Source organism: Neofelis nebulosa, chromosome 8, assembly GCF_028018385.1.
Source record: "Neofelis nebulosa isolate mNeoNeb1 chromosome 8, mNeoNeb1.pri, whole genome shotgun sequence".
Classification (NCBI taxonomy): Eukaryota; Metazoa; Chordata; class Mammalia; order Carnivora; family Felidae; genus Neofelis; species Neofelis nebulosa.
This window is the reverse complement of record NC_080789.1, coordinates 113,429,786-113,447,989: the sequence shown is the minus strand read 5'-3', so window position 1 is coordinate 113,447,989 and position 18,204 is coordinate 113,429,786. Positions and strand designations below refer to the sequence as shown.

Below are 18,204 nucleotides of genomic sequence, written 5' to 3'. Positions count from 1 at the left end.
ACATTTAATTGCAGGAGGGACTTAGAAATGTAGACTAGTAATGTGCCTTAAGAAAAGAAAATTAGTTTGTTGAACACCAGAAGTCTTTGCCACAGGTGGGTAAGGATAAAGCTAGCTAATCTCTGTATGAAAGAAACTGAGTTAGGTAAAATTCAGGCCTGGGATAAAATCTAGTATCCCCATTATGCTACAGGAAAACATGTTCTCTTCCCAAGAGGTAATCTATTAATAAAATCACACTCTTGAGGTTCTAGATTCCTACATTTTTGATCAAACACCTCGATAAGCATATTTTGAGCATGGATTCTCTTTTTTGTTTCTTTTTTTTTTGTCTTAGACTTCATTTTTTTTCAATATATGAAATTTATTGTCAAATTGGTTTCCATACAACACCCAGTGCTCATCCCAAAAGGTGCCCTCCTCAATACCCATTACCCACCCTCCCTTCCCTCCCACCCTCCATCAACCCTCAGATTGTTCTCAGTTTTTAAGAGTCTCTTATGCTTTGGCTCTCTCACACTCTAACCTCTTTTTTTTTTTTCTCCTTCCCCTCCTCCATGGATTTCTGCTAAGTTTCTCAGGATCCACATAAGCGTGAAAACATATGGTATCTGTCTTTCTCTGTATGGCTTATTTCACTTAGCATCACACTCTCCAGTTCCATCCAGATTTGAGCATGGATTCTCAATATACTTTTACAAGTTATTTACTTTTTGAAAGTTTATTTGTTTATTTTGGTGGGGGGGGGGGAGTAGGACAGAGAAAGAGAGGAAGAGAGAGCAGGCTCTGTACTGTCATCACAGAGCCCAGTGCAGGGCTCCATCTCAGGAATGAACTGTGAGATCATGACTTGAGCCAAAACTAAGAGTTGGTTGCTTAACCAACTGAGCCATCCTGGTACCCCTACAAATTTTTTAAATTATAAAAAAGCACTATCATATTAGTATACTATGTGTTAGTATCACCATGTTAGTATACTATTGGCATTTGAAGTATAAATATTTCAAAAGAATATTAAAAAGATTGAACAATTATGTGATGGATATATTTAATTATGTAATGGATATGTTTAAATAGTTTTTATTTACTATAAATATAAAGCCCTCTTTGCTTTCATTTAGAAATGTAATTTTGGTAGTTGTTCATCTTCTAAAATATTTCTTCCAATGCCAACTATGGTAATTTCTTAGCTTTTTTGACACCTTAATCTTACAAATTGTCATATTTTAAAACCTGCTTTGAATGATATTTTTCTGAATAATTTAATGTAAACATTTGATGTGCATATTTAGTGTATTTAAATTTAGTATTCTTTATTACAGATCTCAATTTTCACAAATGGAAGCCCAGCTGACAAAAGGTAAAACATTTAAAAATATTTTTTAATCTTTGTCAGTTTATGTGCCTAAATGGCAAAATAGCCATTCTAAATTCAGTATCATAAAACTCATTGATTTATATCTTTGCTTACAATATTGTACTCTTTGAAACTAATGTCTAAACTGTAGATGTTGTCAAAGATTGACAATTTTGGATACTGTGAAAATACAAATTTTTAAGTGAAAAATGTACACTAAGGACCAGATCTGATGTACAAAGCCATTTTCCCTTGTGCCCCCTGCCCCAACAACAATTAAATTTTCATATAGAAACTGAACATGACCCTTTTTAAAAAAATGATTTTTTGTGTAAGAACATTTTTTTTTATCTTGGGAAAAACACTTATGAGTGGGATTACTTACCTCATTCAGAATCATGACCTCTGTACATGAAACAACTCACTTAAAATTTTTTTTTGCATTTCATTTTTGCTTAATCATTCATTTTTGCATGCACATAAATAATTGAGTTGGTTGATGTATCCAATTAATCTTACAGTTTTCACTAGTGAGTGAGTCTGTTTGATTAATATGTTATGATTCACAGACCTATTCACAAACCAGTCAAGAAACAGAAATCCTGAACCACATAGATTAGTGAAACAGCAAATTCTGTCAATACGTTAGGTAGCTATTCAATGAGAATAAACTATGTCAATATTTCTTTTCAGTCATTGACTTGAATTATTAATTTTGACCTTGGCTGCCATACAGAAAAGAAGAAAGTATTATCTAGTAGTGTGCATTTCTCTGCTTCATTACTATTTTTAATGTTTCTAGATTTACAGACCCAGATGAATTAGCAAGAATTAGGTAATAAATTTAATGATAATGGCCAGAAGTTTTGAAAAGGTCCAGTTTAATGTCTGAAGTGACTAAATTTTAAAAGTATTTTTTTTGATATCTCAGGAGAAGATTAGACATTTATTTGTTGCTTTATAAACTTATGGGTAGAGTTCTTGTCATTTATTACTTCACATTATGATTATAATGGTCAGTATTATGACTATGTGATAAGATATAAGAAAAATTATTAATAATTGTCTTCAGCTTTAGTTGGAACTTAACCAGCTTATGAACTGTAGGAATAGAAACAAATAAAGCATGATACTCTTATATTCATGTTAAGATTATGGTAGAGTATGGCATACTACTGTAGTTTTTCTGTGGACACATGGTGAAGTATAGGATTTGAAAATGTTGGAAAGCTAATAATTTGTCACCCTGAAGAACATGAAGTGATAACTTTTCATATAAGTTTTTTTTTTAATATTGAATGCTTAGTTGCTGTTGCTGAATTTGATAGACTATACATTTGGTGAATCTCAGAATGTAGAAATATTGGCTTAAATGAAATTATTTTAAATAGAATTTCTACTTTCTATGAAGGCATAGTAAAGGCAGTCTCAGATACTGTGTATGAGCTTTTGGAAAAATCTTGAAGAAGGGTTATGATAGTGTTACTTTGAGTTACTACTCTGGCCAGCCCAGACTTATTGGCCAATAAGTCACAATTAAGAGTAATATGAAGTGGAAGAATGAAAGAAGGGTTGTATGGGGAATAGTGGACTGAGGATGATAGGGAATATAGGACATTAAGAACAGAAAAAGGTCATAGAATGAATATCAAAAAATTCCTCTTAAATGGCTTTTTCCCTTATTAATGTTAATTCATACAGTATTCCCTAACTTCAGGAGGAAGATTATTTCCATTAAATTTAGTTCAAACAGGGAAATGTGGACTGAGTGTCCATGCTGTGCAAAGCACTGAGCTAGGTATTATGTATATATATAATACAAAGATGACAACTGTATCATCTTTGCCCTCAATGCATTAATATTCTAGTAAGACAGACAAGACATGTACATAAATAAGTACATTATAATGCAGAAGATGCCTTCAATAAAAAGTTACCAAGAGATGCACCAAAAAGAAGGAAAAGTTGTTTCTGGCTGTATTGAGAGTAACAGCATTTAGTTTAAGAAATATAGCTGGGTTAGATTTTAACAGGGAAATATGGAGAAAAGGTGTTATGCGTGGACTGAACAGTTGAAGCAAAGACAAGGGTGTTTAGAATCTATATAGTGTGCCAGGGAGAGACCAGTAATTTTTTTTTAAGTTTAAACTGAGTAGAAAATGGGAGATAGGACATGAAATAGGTTGCTTTAGCTTGATAGGTTTTATAGCATTTCCCTTAACAGCTGTAGGTTGAATATTGCTAAATATAATAAAAATTCAAACTGTTAAGCCCATGACATAATATTATTCATCAAACTTCATTTTGGGTTACTTCTTAGATCCTAATAGAATTTCTGAAATTCTTTGGAAAAGTCTCCCAAACCTTCAGAGAGTGGATGGGAGTGAAGCAAGGAGATCCCACCTGAACAGATATATGGTATTGATTACAATAAAGTACATTTTTTTTTTTGCGCTTTACAGCATTGAGCAGTTTATTTTGGTTTAGGGAATGAGTTAATGGCAAATATTTAATCAACACAATAGATGTTAGTAATTATGTTTCATATCATTAGTGGTGTTAGCTTTTCTTAAATGTTTTATGGCGTTGAAATTTACACTTTTTGGATATGAAAATGTTAACTATTTCTTGGTGTTTTATTTTTAAGAGTTACACATCCAACTTTTTTCTAAATGTTTTTTTACAACTTTCTTCCCCAATACTAATTAAATTTATTATTAAACACGAAAACATAAATACAAAAGAGAAAGGGTATTAATATGTGTCCATTTTTTCCTTCATAGATTAGATGAGTAGCTATTAAATTTACTCATTCATTTATTCACTAGACTTAATCATTCAACAAATATTTTTGTCACCTTCATATGTCAGGTACTCTTTTGAACATTGGATTTTACTGATAAATAACACAAATAAGCTCTCTTCTCTTGTGATGTTTACATTATAGTGGGAAAGAGAGGCAATAAACAAGTGGAAATACATAAACAAGATAACTTTAAAGAATAATAAATGAAGATAATAAAACTCCCTTTCTGATAGAGTCACAGGGGAGGATAATTTAGATTGGGTGATCAAGGAAGGTATTATGTATCAAGAAAAGAGATTATCTAATTAAGAAATAAATATTTTGCCCCTTTCCAATTTTTACCAGAATAAACTAAAAATAGAGACTTACCTTTTTAAAAACTCTAAAGGAGACTTTATAATTTCCTCAGTTAATGGTTGTGCAAGAAACATATTACTAGTGGCACCAATTGTAGGTGTAAGGTAGATTTTATAGAGGAAATCTTACAAATGAAGAAATAGTGAGGGATACAATATCTCCTAAACTATCATTATTCCCTGGAAAAGCACATTGAATTCTCCATAGGAAGTGCTCCTGAGAGGGATTTCCTCATCACATAACATTACAAAACTATAGAGGAGTTGGGAGGGGATAGAGAACATCTAGTCAATCATGTTACAGTGCTTAGGGCTGCTTAGGGCAATGGTCTTGTTAGAAAAAGGTAACTCCTGGAGGAGTAAGCATTTGTATATTAACATAACTGGTATCAGTGAGAGTTGTTTTTCCATTCAACAGTCCTGGTGAGCCAGTTCTGCCAAACAACCAAAAGGGAGAATGGAGAGAGCCGCCAGGGCCATCCCCTAACAGAGATTTGTCTTTCCTCTGTCCGCTTCTTGGTCTTGGTGTCTTACTAATACGTCTTTTCATTAGGTCTGGCTGACACCGGGTTCTTATAACGATTTCCACAGTATTGCTTGGGAGAAAGATGCCAGTAAGGTCCACGGTGGGTTAGGTTTGGGTGCAAAACCAGCATGGATGCATAAACACATACATGCACACATGTGTACACACATACACACAAACACACAGAGTCATTATAAGCTTTACTTCCTGAATGGTCAAAAATGGCCCTTTTGGAATATCTATATAATATCTGCAGTAAGAGAGAAATTTATTCATTATCTCCCTTGATATCCCCTCTCCAACCATTTCCCAACGTCAGGTATGTTCACACCTGACAAATTGAGATCTGTTATTCCTTCCTAGAGATGAGATTGTCATTGTTATGCAATGATAAATTCAGCAGGGACCCCAAAGTTACTATTTTCCCTCAGAAGTCACCTGCAGGGTTAAAAGAGGATGCTTGCAGAAGAATATGATGCAAACACAATGTCCATCTTTTAAATGAACAGTGTGCTTTGTCCATTCCACTGAGATCATAGCAGGGAGTGAAAAAAAGAAGGGGAATATATTATTTATCTTGAAACAACATTTTCTTTCACTCTTTATTTCCAAAGTGCAGTGGAGTTCAACCATTGCAGAGAGGCCCTTACAGGGTATGGCAGCCTATAACTTGTAAACAACAAGGGGAAGCTGGATTGACAAGTGCTACAGAGGTTGTTTTTAAAGAAAGTGACTTAGATGGCAAATAGAATGGAGTTGATGGGCAACAGTGGCTTTTCTGTCTTCTAGATAAATTCCCTATTAAACATCTTATTCCTTCATGGCAGTATAGATTTGAAGATGGCCCCAAGTCCATAGTAGACATGATGGTCATACATTCTTGATTGGCTTTTTCATTTCAGATATTTTCCTTTAGATTTAGTTCCTTCTCATGGGCAATGTACACATAAAAAATAAGGATTGGGTTTGTTACTTAAGTTGTTCTACCTATTTCCTTGTGTAGGGAACGTCTCAGGGAAAATGTAGGGAAAGTATGTGTATTTAATAGTTTTGTCCTGGGTGGCCTAATGACCTGACCCATGAAACTAGACCATTAGCAATGAAAGTATAATTCAATCTAAGAGTTTACTCTGTGGCTATGAACAATGCCTGAAATTCACCTAGTTTTGAAGAATGTATAATTCCATGGGATTTTAACAACTTACCATTATTGTGGTGGACAAATGCAGCACTTCATTAGATTTTAGGATCTTTGAGAGAGGCTGTTGGATCAGTGAATCATTTTCTTGTCTGGTGGCAAATCTTGTAAGCAGAGGTCTAAGTCAGTGATTTGGTTAAAACAGCAGGGGAGTATCTCTGTGTCTAGTGAATGTGTGGACATATTTTGTTAATTTGGCCAAGGTCTTAAGGACTAGGATTGGCCCTTGATTGAATGTGCTAAGTCAGTTGCCTTTTTAATAGAATTTTCCCAGACTTGTACCACCTTATGAGATTTTAGAGAAGATCCATCATGGAATAGGAATGTTTGGTTGAAAAGTGAGAAAATGTGCCACATTAAGGCCCAGTAATAGGCCAAAGGCATGTGATATTTAGCAGTGGGAAGAAGTAATTGAGTTCAGAGATCCAGGAGCTGACAAATAATTTGAAGTATTGTTGCCAAAAGCTCCAGTCAGTAAAAGTTAGCTTACATCATGTATCTGTAATCCCATGAGTCTGAAGAATATGGCAGATATAAAGTTAAAACTTGTTTTTGTGATGCCTGAAACTCTTCCATAACTTCTTAATGTGGGAGCTTCCATTTAAAATTAGTTACTGTGATACAGATACTTTGAAGAGTTACTACGTGTAGAATGTGATGTGATCAGTACCTAAAGAAGAAAGTCCTTTGTGGCTGGGGGCTGCAGGGCCAATAAATTTGTCTTCTTGGTACTGTCCAAATAACGATCCCCTCCCCAAAATTCATTTGAATGACAGGACCTGGATTGTGTTTTCATTTAGAATTATCTTTAATCAGATATGCCTAGAAAACAAGCAGTACTTCTTTAGTGTTGGGCCACTGTCCTCTATGTAATAGAATGTCTTGAAATTGCTACCAGTTAGCATTGTGCTAGTTTTATTCCATCTATTAAAAATGTATGCAGGAATTCAAATATTCCCAAGAAGGAATAGTAAAGGTATGTTGCATGTTTTGCTACAACATGTATCTGTAGTGGTGGCAATGTATTCAGTAGCTGGTGTAATGACAAAGACTTGAGTAGGGGGTACAGTTGTTTTTTTCATTGTTGAAGCTTCAATAGTCAACTATGGTGTCCAATGTTTTTTTAACCAGACATATTGGCATTCCATAGCATCCCTGCATGTGTCAAATTTTGTTTTGAGAGTAATTTATGCTTACTTTTTTTATATGGAATATTATTGAATGGTAGGTTTGCACAGTTCATCCCAAGTTCAGGTACTTGACCAATAGGGTAGTTGTCCAAACAGCATGGCTGTGTATCTATTCTCGGTTTAGTATTTCAGAACTTCCATGTCAGTTATATAATCTAAGAGAAGCAGCAAAATTGTTTGTAATATACAGTACAAAAATAGTAGCCCTGTGTGTCAGGGGTTCCTAAGACCATTCCCATCAGGGGCAGAACTCATAGGACTCAATCTAGAGTCATTATCATGGCTATAATTTGTTATAGCAAAAGGTTGCAAAGCAAAATCAGTAAAGGAAAAAGTTTCATGAGAGAAAATCTGGAATAAACCAGGTGCAAACTTCCAAGAGGCCTCTTCCAGCAGAGTCACACAGGATGCTCCTAATTCTTTTAGCAATGAATTATGGCAATACATATGAAATGTCAAGCTCATTAGAGACTCGGTGCCCAGGGTTTTTATTGAGGCTAATCATGTAGCACCCTCCACCTGCCAGTTACTAAAATTCCAGGCTATCAGAGGGAAAGCAGGTACTCTCATGAATCACAGTATTTGTACAAACAGGTCTGACACAGTGAGCCACTCTTACCAGTTCTTGGAATTGTAGGAACCCTCACCAAATCCAAGTTCCTAAACGCTGGCCAAGACTCAACCTTGAAATTAGGTAATTCTAAGTAGTCTTAATCCTGCTGGGCTCACTCTTTTTTTTGTGCAGTACACCCCTGTGGCCAACACATTTTTACAGTAAAATTGTTATCAGTGAGTTCCCATCCTCTAGGGTGAGACTAACTTGTATTATTAGTCTCAGTTATAACCTTTAGGAGTCCTGGCCTCTGTTAGTAAAACAAATCCCATCTTAGAATGCCAAGTGGCATTTTCTATATTGATCTTTTCTTCACCTTACCTATAGCACTAATTCAGGAACTGTCCAACTCTGGCCAGTAAGTTGAAGCTGACAGAAAGAAAGAAGGCTTTCTAGGACTGAGACTTTATCATGACAGTCAGGGCACACATAAAAGAAATATAAAATCCCAGACACATGGTACCTCTGGAAACAAAGACTTGATAATTGTTAGAGCACCCCAAATGCACTTACATTAGTTTAGGCAGTAGAGGTGAACAGGGCCCCCAGGTGGCCTCCCACCTTAGGATTGATTTAGTTGAGTCCTTCTGTTTTAAAAGGACTGCTCAAAAGCAGTCAGTTCCAAACACTCTTTCTTGTGAATGACACCAGTTAATCTACCTAGAAGGTGTACATGACACTTGAAGCTGTTCTGCATGGGAAGTGCAGAATTTGGGCCACCCCCTGCTATCTCATAATCAGCACTGTCCAGTGTGATCTTAGGTCTCAGCAGTCAGTTTGAATTCAGAGTGCTCTCAGCACTGTGGAAAGGTAGCACAGGGCATTTTCTTTCAGAAAGAAGGGAAAACTTCTGGAATAGTTCTGAAAAACAAAGGTTATTAGTACCCTCCCCCTCTCTAGTGCCTCCTAAGGTGCTGGGGTTTTGTTTTTTGTCAGGTGTTACAAAAATCAGTGTTTTCATTTAGTAATCAAAACTTTACATTTTTTCCCAAATCATGTTCTACTTTCATCCATATTTTTTGATAAGGAGAGTTGTATTCAAGAAGGACAAAAGCATTTTTTCAGAAAAGCATTTTTGTGTGTGCTAACCAGAAAGATACAACATGTTTGGAAATTAGGGCAAATTCTGAATTTTCAAAAATTTCAAAATGGATTTGCCATAACCTCCCATCTCTGATGTTCTGATCACTTATCCAGTGAGCAGCCTAGAAAAAACAATCAATCCCTCGGTGTTAACAACTGTTTTAATAGTCAAACCAACTTACTAAGGTGTGTATACCACAGGTGAGGAGACAGGTGAGAGAAGTGGAGTAAGAGTATCAGTCCATTGTTGCAAATTGACTCTTGACTAATCTAGCAAGTCAAACACAATAATCAACATTGATAGAAGGAGGTGACAGTTTGATCTATTAAGAGCATGCAGTGGCCACAGTCCTTTGAGATGTACCTCTCCCAACTTGCAACTTTCAGCAGGGAAAGTGAGGGAGGCAGTTAGTCGCTGTACACAGAGTAGATAAGCAGCTGAATTTAAGATGGTTTCATCAGAGAACAAGATCTTTTCTGTGGATATTTGTATGTGATCCAGATGGTCCAGTCTACACACATGATGTTTTGAGAGTTTAGGAACTCAAAAGACAGGTGTCCTAAATCTGTAAGTGTCCCAGAGTCTGATTAAGCCCATGTCTGCTTTTCATTCTTTAGAACAACCCATGCTGAGGCTGGAACAGCCTATAGCAGACAGTATCAGGTTTCAGGTCCAGGCAATCAGGATCTTCAAATTAGCTTTTTTTCTTTAATTAATTTTTATTTTTATTAGTAGCAAAGCTGAGATGCTATAGAGACAGAGAGCCCTATTACAAGTCTAAATGGCAATCAAGGCATTACCAAACCTTCCTTGTCAGTCTTACAACCCAAACTGACTCACTCAAAAATATGCACATCAGGTCAGAAAATTATCATGCTTTAAGAGTCAAATGTCTGATTTTACAAGACCCTATTGGCAACCAGAAGCTTCCATTTAAAACTCCAAAAGTGTATTTTCATTTAGGGATTGCCTCTCTTGCCCCTGTTGCCTTTCCTTTTCCAGAGCTTTCAATTGGCAAAAATCATGAATTATGGAGTATTAACCTATTTTCAATATCTAAAGAATTTAAATTCCAAGCTACACTTGGCAACAGAATTTCGTTAATACATTTTCTTTGCAGATTTCCCTCATCAGGATGATTCTTCTAGCATTTATGAAATTAAAAAATATAGCATTTCACATCAATTTTTATCATATACCAATGCAGTAGTTACAAAATACAAAGCCATTAAAATATTCTCCTTTTTGGGGGCATCTGGGTGGCTCATTCGGTTAAGCATCTGACTCTTGATTTCAGCTCAGGTCATGATCTCACATGATCTCAGGTCATGAGTCCGAGTCCCCCCCCACCCCACCCCCCTGCCCCCAATCAGGCTCTGCCCTGACAGCACGAAGTCTGCTCGGGATTCTCTGTCCCCCTCTATCTCTCTCTCTGCCCCTCCCCCCCCCCTCTCTCTCTCTCTCAAAAATAAATACATAAACATTTAAAAATATTGTCCTTTTTACTCATTTCAAATGTATACTAGCAATACATTTAGCATTTACAGGGCTAACATTAGAGATCTGAGCTGGAATGCAAGGGGAAGGGTGTAATGCTGCAGCACTAACAGGGTTGGGTTGAAGAAAAGACTAGAGACCCCCCCCACCCCAACTTATCCCCCACCTCCACTTTTTTCCCCTTTGGTCTTTTTAAAGCTTTGCTTCAGCACTAGGAGCTGATTTAAACTTTTTCTCTTCCATCTGAAGGAAAAAGTGACTACAAACTGGTTTTTACAGCCCTTGGCATATCCAAAGCCCACCTTTGAGTATGTTTAGGCCCTTTATCCTCCCACTTGGTGGAGAGAACAAACACCAAAGACTTCACCCAGGCTACATCTTTTCCCTTAATTTCACCAGAAAAGTAGCCAGGGGGTCCAGCAAGCCAATTCTCCTGGAGTTGGATGTATTATTTTCTTTCTTTTTTTTTTTAATTTTTTTTTAATGTTTATTTATTTTTGAGACAGAGACAGAGCATGAACAGGGGAGGGGCAGAGAGAGAGGGAGACACAGAATCTGAAACAGGCTCCAGGCTCTGAGCTGTCAGCACAGAGCCCGACGCGGGGCTCGAACTCACGGACCGTGAGATCATGACCTGAGCCGAAGTCGGACGCTTAACCGACCAAGCCACCCAGGCACCCCTGGATGTATTATTTTCAAATTCTACAGGTAAACTTTTACCTCTCAGCTGCTACTTCATACCATAGATGACTTCATAGCCACCTAAAATTAATCATATTCCATCCCAACCTTTCATAATTTCTTTTCCCAAACAATGCTTTCTTCGTATTTTAGTGCATCTGCAGGCCATTCTAGTGAATACCACTCCTAATACCAACTGTGTTGGGGGTCTACAAGACCATTCCTAGGTACAGTGATTTACTAGGGGGACTTACATGGCTCAACAGATAGTCATTATCATGATATTATAGCAAAAGGATACAAAGAAAAATCATCAAAGGCGAAAAGTATATGGGGCTTTTAAATGCAGAAAACAAACTGAGGATGGAAGGGAATGGGGTTGGGAAGGGGAGTGGGGAAAGTGGGTGATGGGCATTGAGGAGGGTACTTGTTGGGATGAGCACTGGATGTTTTATGTAAGTGATGAATCACGAAGCCAAGAGCACACTGTATACACTGTATGTTAGCTAACTTGACAATAAATTATCTCTATATATTTTAATATATTATTTATATATAACATATAAATATATTTATATATAAAATATAATATTTGATGGGGCGCCTGGGTGGCGCAGTCGGTTAAGCGTCCGACTTCAGCCAGGTCACGATCTCGCGGTCCGTGAGTTCGAGCCCCGCGTCAGGCTCTGGGCTGATGGCTCGGAGCCTGGAGCCTGTTTCCGATTCTGTGTCTCCCTCTCTCTCTGCCCCTCCCCCGTTCATGCTCTGTCTCTCTCTGTCCCAAAAATAAATAAAAAATGTTGAAATAAAAAAAAAATTAAAAAAAATATAATATTTGAATATTATATTTAAATATATATAAATATGTATGTATAAAAGGTATATGGGGCAAAGTTTGGAAGATACAAGGTATAAGCATCCAAAAGTCCTCTCTTAGTGGAGTCACGTAGGACATGCTTGATCACTCCAGCAACAAATTGTGACACATGAAATGTTGTCTACCAGGTAAGCTCATTAGAGACTCAGTACCCAGGTTTTTTTTACTGGTAGCTTGCCATAGAGATACCCTGTGCCTACAATATACTAGAAATACATACTCCCAGAAGGAAAGCAGATGTTCAGGATAAAGCACATTGTTTTGAACAGTTTTGGCACAGTGAGCCACTCTTATCAGTACTGGGAATAGTGGGAACCCCGGCAGCTTCCTAGATGCCAGCCATGAGCCAATCTTATAAATAGGCCTATTTAAGGATAAAAGTCTCAGCCCTGCTATGTTAATTCCTTTCTACACAACATGTAAGATTCAGTATATAGCCAGTTTAGGAATGCTTGAGTCTCTCTGGAGAGCCAGAAAGGTCAGGGCACCATCTCAGTTTGTCCTATATGTGTTAACTGTTCATTCCAAATTTTGTATCAGCCCGATAGTTTTTCTCCCTTCAGTTTCAAGAGAGGCCAACAACAAAGTAGCTTATCCATCCAATTTTTGTAAGTCCCTTTCAGGCTTTAGTATTGGCCTGTTAACTTTCAGTATTGGCTTTGCTGACCTAGCCTCTTTGATTTTACCTTAGTAAATAAGGTGCTGTAGCCACCTACTTCTAAGTTTATTGCTCCAGATTTTTCTTTTATAGCAAATTGGCTCCAGGATTTCTAAGAAATCTTCCCCCATTTCTGGGCTTCAGTGGTCTATGGACTATGTGGCTGTCCTACCTACTTCAAGGTTATGGTGTCCCATATCTCTGTGGCTATGCGGGCTCTAGCCATTATAGTTTGGCAAAGTAATTTTCCTCTCTGAGCCTTTAGTGACTATATATAATATGGCCACTGAGATATTGGCCATTCTAACTCAACAGTTTGATGTAAAGCTTCCAGTGAGTTTATTTCCCACCTCAGTGGTGGCCCAATCAAACTATTTCTGTTTTCAAAAGCTATAATATCCAGGTAAGTCATATACAACTTAGTACACAATGTATGTTTTTACAATATAATAGTATTTATCAGAAAAAAAAAAACTTTACAAACAGAGTAGAAGCAGAATACATGCAATATTCCAAACTCATTTTTCACAAGGAATGTTTGGGCTAGAGATAACTTGACAGATAAGAGTACTCTAGGGAAAGGATCCTATTCACATTCTAGTTTATATATTTATAGAGAAGTTGGGAGGGGTGCAGAGAAAAATAGATGATTCTGTAACTATGAAACTCCCTGAGGAAGGGAAAGTAGACATGTCAATAAAAGAGCATCTGGAGGGAGTTCACCATCCAACATTATAGGTATCAGTGAAAGATTTTGAGAATCTCTGCCAAGTTACCAACTAGGGAAAGGGAAATATCTACCAGGGCCATGCAAAAGAAAATATGTTTATCATCCTTATTAGCCAACCATTTGTTTTTTCTAGTGTTAGAATAGTTTCCCTTTTTTGTTTCATATAATTTCCTTATTTTATAGTTTAAGTCCTATTTTTAATTATTTCAGTATTAACAATAGTTGTTATTTGTAGCTAGTCAACATTTTCAGTGTAAGGTATATTTACGCATTTACAAACTATTTCTAAGTAGTCCACCAGCCTTATTTTCTCCAGGTGAAATAATTCTAGTATCTTAACATTTAATTTTTCCAGGTTTTTAGCTATTTGTTTTTACTGAATCTTTTCTAATTTTTGAGTTTCTTTCTAGTTCCTTCTAGCTGAAACTAAGTACAATGAAGAATTTGACCAATGCTAATTATAATTTTTTATAAAAATTTGATAATTTTTGAATGTTAATTTTACATTTGCTATATTGAAATTTTCCTATAAAGTTAATTTTTAGAATCATATAAGATTGTACTACATACTTTGAATCCTAAATCTTTTGTTTTCCTTGTATATAGGAATGCATTCCACATCTTCTGTTATTGCAGATAAAAATATCAAATGCATCCTCCTCTATATTTCCATTGATAATTAAAAGTTCAGTGTATATATCAATACTTACAAGAGAATTTTTTTTCCTAAGGAAGGAGGGAAATGCCTTGGGGATTGTGTTGACAGTTTAGAAAATGGATGGAGTTAATAAGGAAAGCTGAAAAAAAGAAGGACTTGGAACAGAAACAGACAAAATATCTTACTTGGGCAGTAATTCAATGGAAATCTTTAATTTGCCTGGATGACAATGTGTTAAAAGGGTGTCTATGATGATATGCATAACAGATTATGATTTTATACATCTATTTGCTTGGTGAGAAAAGGATGCAATGCTCAGATCTTCAGAATTAACAGATGCTTTAGCAAGCAAGAGGAGATTTATTCTTTTTTTTAAATGTTTATTTATTTTGAGAGAGAGAAAGAGAGAGGGAAAGCAGGGAAGGGGCAAAGAGAGAGAGACAGAATCTGAAGCAGGCTCCCTGCTGTCAGTGCAGAGCTGGATGTGGGGCTCAATCTCACGAATCGTGAGATCGTGACCTAAGCCAAAATCAAGAGTCAAACGTTCAACTGACTGAGCCACCCAGGTGCCCCAAGAGATTTATTCTTTATATTACTTCAGTAATGTTGAAGACTGTAATGCAGAATACTGTCAACCTGCTTACATCATATCTGTTGAAATACATGCTCATATATATACTATTATATTGTAGTGTTTTATCATGGAGTGATAATAACTAGAAAGAATCTTAATTAAAAGTGGACAACAAATTATGCAAATTTAGCAAGACATAACATATATTTTTTTTGATAATTTACCAAAGAACAGGGATAGGGCAAATCATTATTATATTCTATGTGAATATAGGCTGCCTTCCATAGACTATCTTCTTCCTCCTTTCTTCTCCTCTTCTTTTCCCCTCCTCCTCCTCCTCCTCTTCTTTTTCCCTTTCCTCTTCTTTTCTTTTATAATCCAAACAAACATCAGGGCTTGAAGGTATGCCTGTCTCCACTTCTTAGAGCTATCTGTTTGGCTGATGTGAGCTTGAACACAGTACTGCTTACATGCCTTTATAGTATTTTTCATTCTTGTTTCCCCTCAGCAGAATTATTATGGTGTTATTCAATAGTTCTTTATGATTTTGGGAGCCAGTATAAGTGGGGAATGCTTGTATGTGGAAGTATGGTTATAAATAAGCTTTGTATTATATTCTTTGTATTGTATTTAAGGCCTTGTTCTTGAGATTGCCACACTTTGTCTCTATTGTTATAATAGGATCATTTATCTGTGTAGAATCAAGTGACTAATGATATCCCCTAATAAACATTTCAAAATCTTTAAAAATATTTTGCTTTCTGCTTATAGCTGTGTGGTAATATTAGTGACAGGAGTGGTGATTTGTGTATAGCTTCAGTATGTTTGTAAAACATCAATTTATATCATGTACTTGAACAATTGTTATGCTTCAGTGGCCTAATGACAACAGTCCTATAGGACATATCTTCAAAAATAGTTCCAGAAGAGTGTTAGACTATTTTCTAACCAGTCATTTAAAATTAAATACCTAATAAAAGTATTAAATCATGTTTTAGTTTGAGATATCACCCTTAATTTAGGACAGGCAGCCACCTATTCTCTTTACTTCAATATTGGAATTCATTTTATAACACACTCACAAAAAAAAATGAAAAAAAAAAACCAAAAATCTGTTTGTCAGATTATATTTCTTTAAAAAACTTTTTTTAATGTTTATTTATTTTTGAGACAGAGAGAGACAGCATGAGTGGGGGAGGGTCAGAGAGAGAGAGGGAGACACAGAATCCGAAGCAGGCTCCAGGCTCTGAGCTGTCATCATAGAGCCCAGTGCGGAGCTCGAACTTACGGACCATGATCTCATGACCTGAGCCGAAGTCAGATGCTTAACTGACTGAGCCACCCAGGCGCCCCTATTATATTTCTTTTTAATCATTAATTATCTTACCGTTTTGGTCTCAGAATTGTCCTCCATACCTGTCTTTTTTATAATCCAAACTCTGGTGTTTGAAATTCATCCTAAGTGAAAGATTAAGATGGGCAGTAATAGTTAACATTGTAAAGTTTTACATCTGTGTGACTAAAATTTAAATTATTTTTAGACATTGCAATGCATCTTAGGCAAATCATATTAACTGGAGTAATAGCTGTATAAAATGAAGAGCCATCAAACTCTGTTGTATTTGGTAGGGATAGAAAAGCTATGTTAAATTCTATAGAACACAGGTAGTTTGACCATTGAAATTATCATCTAACCTGGAAAGCTAGGGCAGGCATAAAGTGAGACTGTACAGGCAAACGATGGCATATGGTTACCCTAGTTCTGGAATCTTAATAAGCTGATCCTGCCAAATGGTGAAGAATAAATGATTATTACCTGGAAGAAAACTAACTCAGAGCTTGGAAATGGACTCTTGTGGAAGACAGTGATCTTTTAATATTAAAACTGCTATAGAGAAATTTTTATTTTTATTTTCATTCTGAAATGAAATTGTGGAAAAACAACTTTGAAATAAATGTACTTAAGGGCATCCTCCAAAATTTCTTGTGCTCAACTTTGACCAAATATTTTTTGTTCTGTGGCCTGTTATGACCTCGAATAGCTCTTATGTTAAGTATTTTAAGTGTAACTTCTGTTTTAAATCCCAGAAAATATATTATCTTCAACTAGCTATCTAGCAGCAACTTCATATTTGCATTACTATTAATTAATTATTAGGATTGCTTATTTAATATTCATATAGATTATGAAAATGATTCTTCAATTACAAATAAAAAATGTTCTTCACATTATCTAATACCAGATGTTTTGTAATTCTAAAGCTCAGAGAAGAAAAGAGCTAGCTCTGCTATTTCAGATCTTTCACAGATCCTAAATTCTCAAGATGGGTCAGACTTTGTAAGGAGTTCAAATGAAGTTTCAGCTGATAAAGACCTATCCCATATACCTCCATTAAAGACCCATGATAAATCATTAACAAGATTACTATCAAAGAGATAGAAGATTTACTGTCTGTCAGTACATCACTTCAAGGGAAGGAAACAGTGACAGAATCATTCATTTAACCCCCTGTGACTAAAAGGAAGCCGATGGGTAGTGACATATCAAAGGTAAGATGATTTGAAAGGTACAATGATTTGAAAGCTGTTTACTCTGAATTGCTAGACTCCTTTAATATTTTAAGTAAATGTTAATTAAAACTCATTAATATGTTCTTATTTAAAGGGAATAAAAAGTATGCATTTTTAACCCAATCTGTTTTATATTTAGGATGTTTAATATTTGAGAATCATAGTAATATTTTAACAAAAAATTCTAAGGTGTGTCGATAAAGAAGTTGTGGCTTAGAGTTAAAATGATAAAAGATATACAATTCCTAACTGAGACAGGGAAATTTTCATTTCAGGTTCATCTAGAAAAAATATTTTTATACAATAAGGTAATTGTGAAAGCATAGTTGTTTTGAAATGATTTTATATACCTTAAACAAGCCCTAGAACATTATTAGACTTGCTTTTGTTAAAACAGTATTTGATTAGGAAAATCTTAGAGCAAAAATCCTGGGTAGAAATGATTAAAAAGGGTTATTTATATATATTCAATATGAATTTATTTACAGTATATTTTTATCATAGAAATTATTAGAGTGGCCTTAAAAATAATTTCATAAGCCAGTTGAGTTAGTCTAGAGATTGAATCAGACTAAAATATAAATCTAAACTAGAATCATGATCATTATTAACATGATTTATTTGGAATTATTTATGAGGAGAATCACAATATAGTTTGGGTTCCCTCCACACACATGTTCTCAAATGCCTTTCAGATCCATTAATGTTCTCATGTTTTTTATGTTTACATTCAGGATATAAAAGTAAAACATTGCTGCAATAACATTGTAGATATGAGTAAAAATTGTTGCTCTGGAAGATGGTAATCAGAGTTCCAAGATATATAAT

The 18,204-nt window shown here is 35.6% G+C and overlaps 1 protein-coding gene across 7 annotated transcripts in view; it reads left to right on the top strand.

Annotated features, from left to right (window-relative positions):
* The window catches only part of LOC131483416 (coiled-coil domain-containing protein 7-like), a 282,146-nt gene that overhangs the window by 131,661 nt on the left and 132,281 nt on the right, over positions 1–18,204 (top strand). For 5 of the 7 annotated variants that reach the window (XR_009247653.1, XR_009247654.1, XR_009247648.1 and 2 more), the window contains 2 exons: positions 1,323–1,360; positions 3,678–3,775. Coding sequence is in view for 1 of the 7 variants with exons in the window: in XM_058681527.1 (XP_058537510.1) it covers positions 1,323–1,360; positions 3,678–3,684 (45 nt within the window). In the remaining 6 variants the exon portion in view is untranslated. Of the gene's footprint in view, positions 1–1,322; positions 1,361–3,677; positions 3,817–8,027; positions 8,128–18,204 lie in introns of those variants that run through there. The other 2 variants (XR_009247649.1, XM_058681527.1) reach the window with 2 other exon arrangements.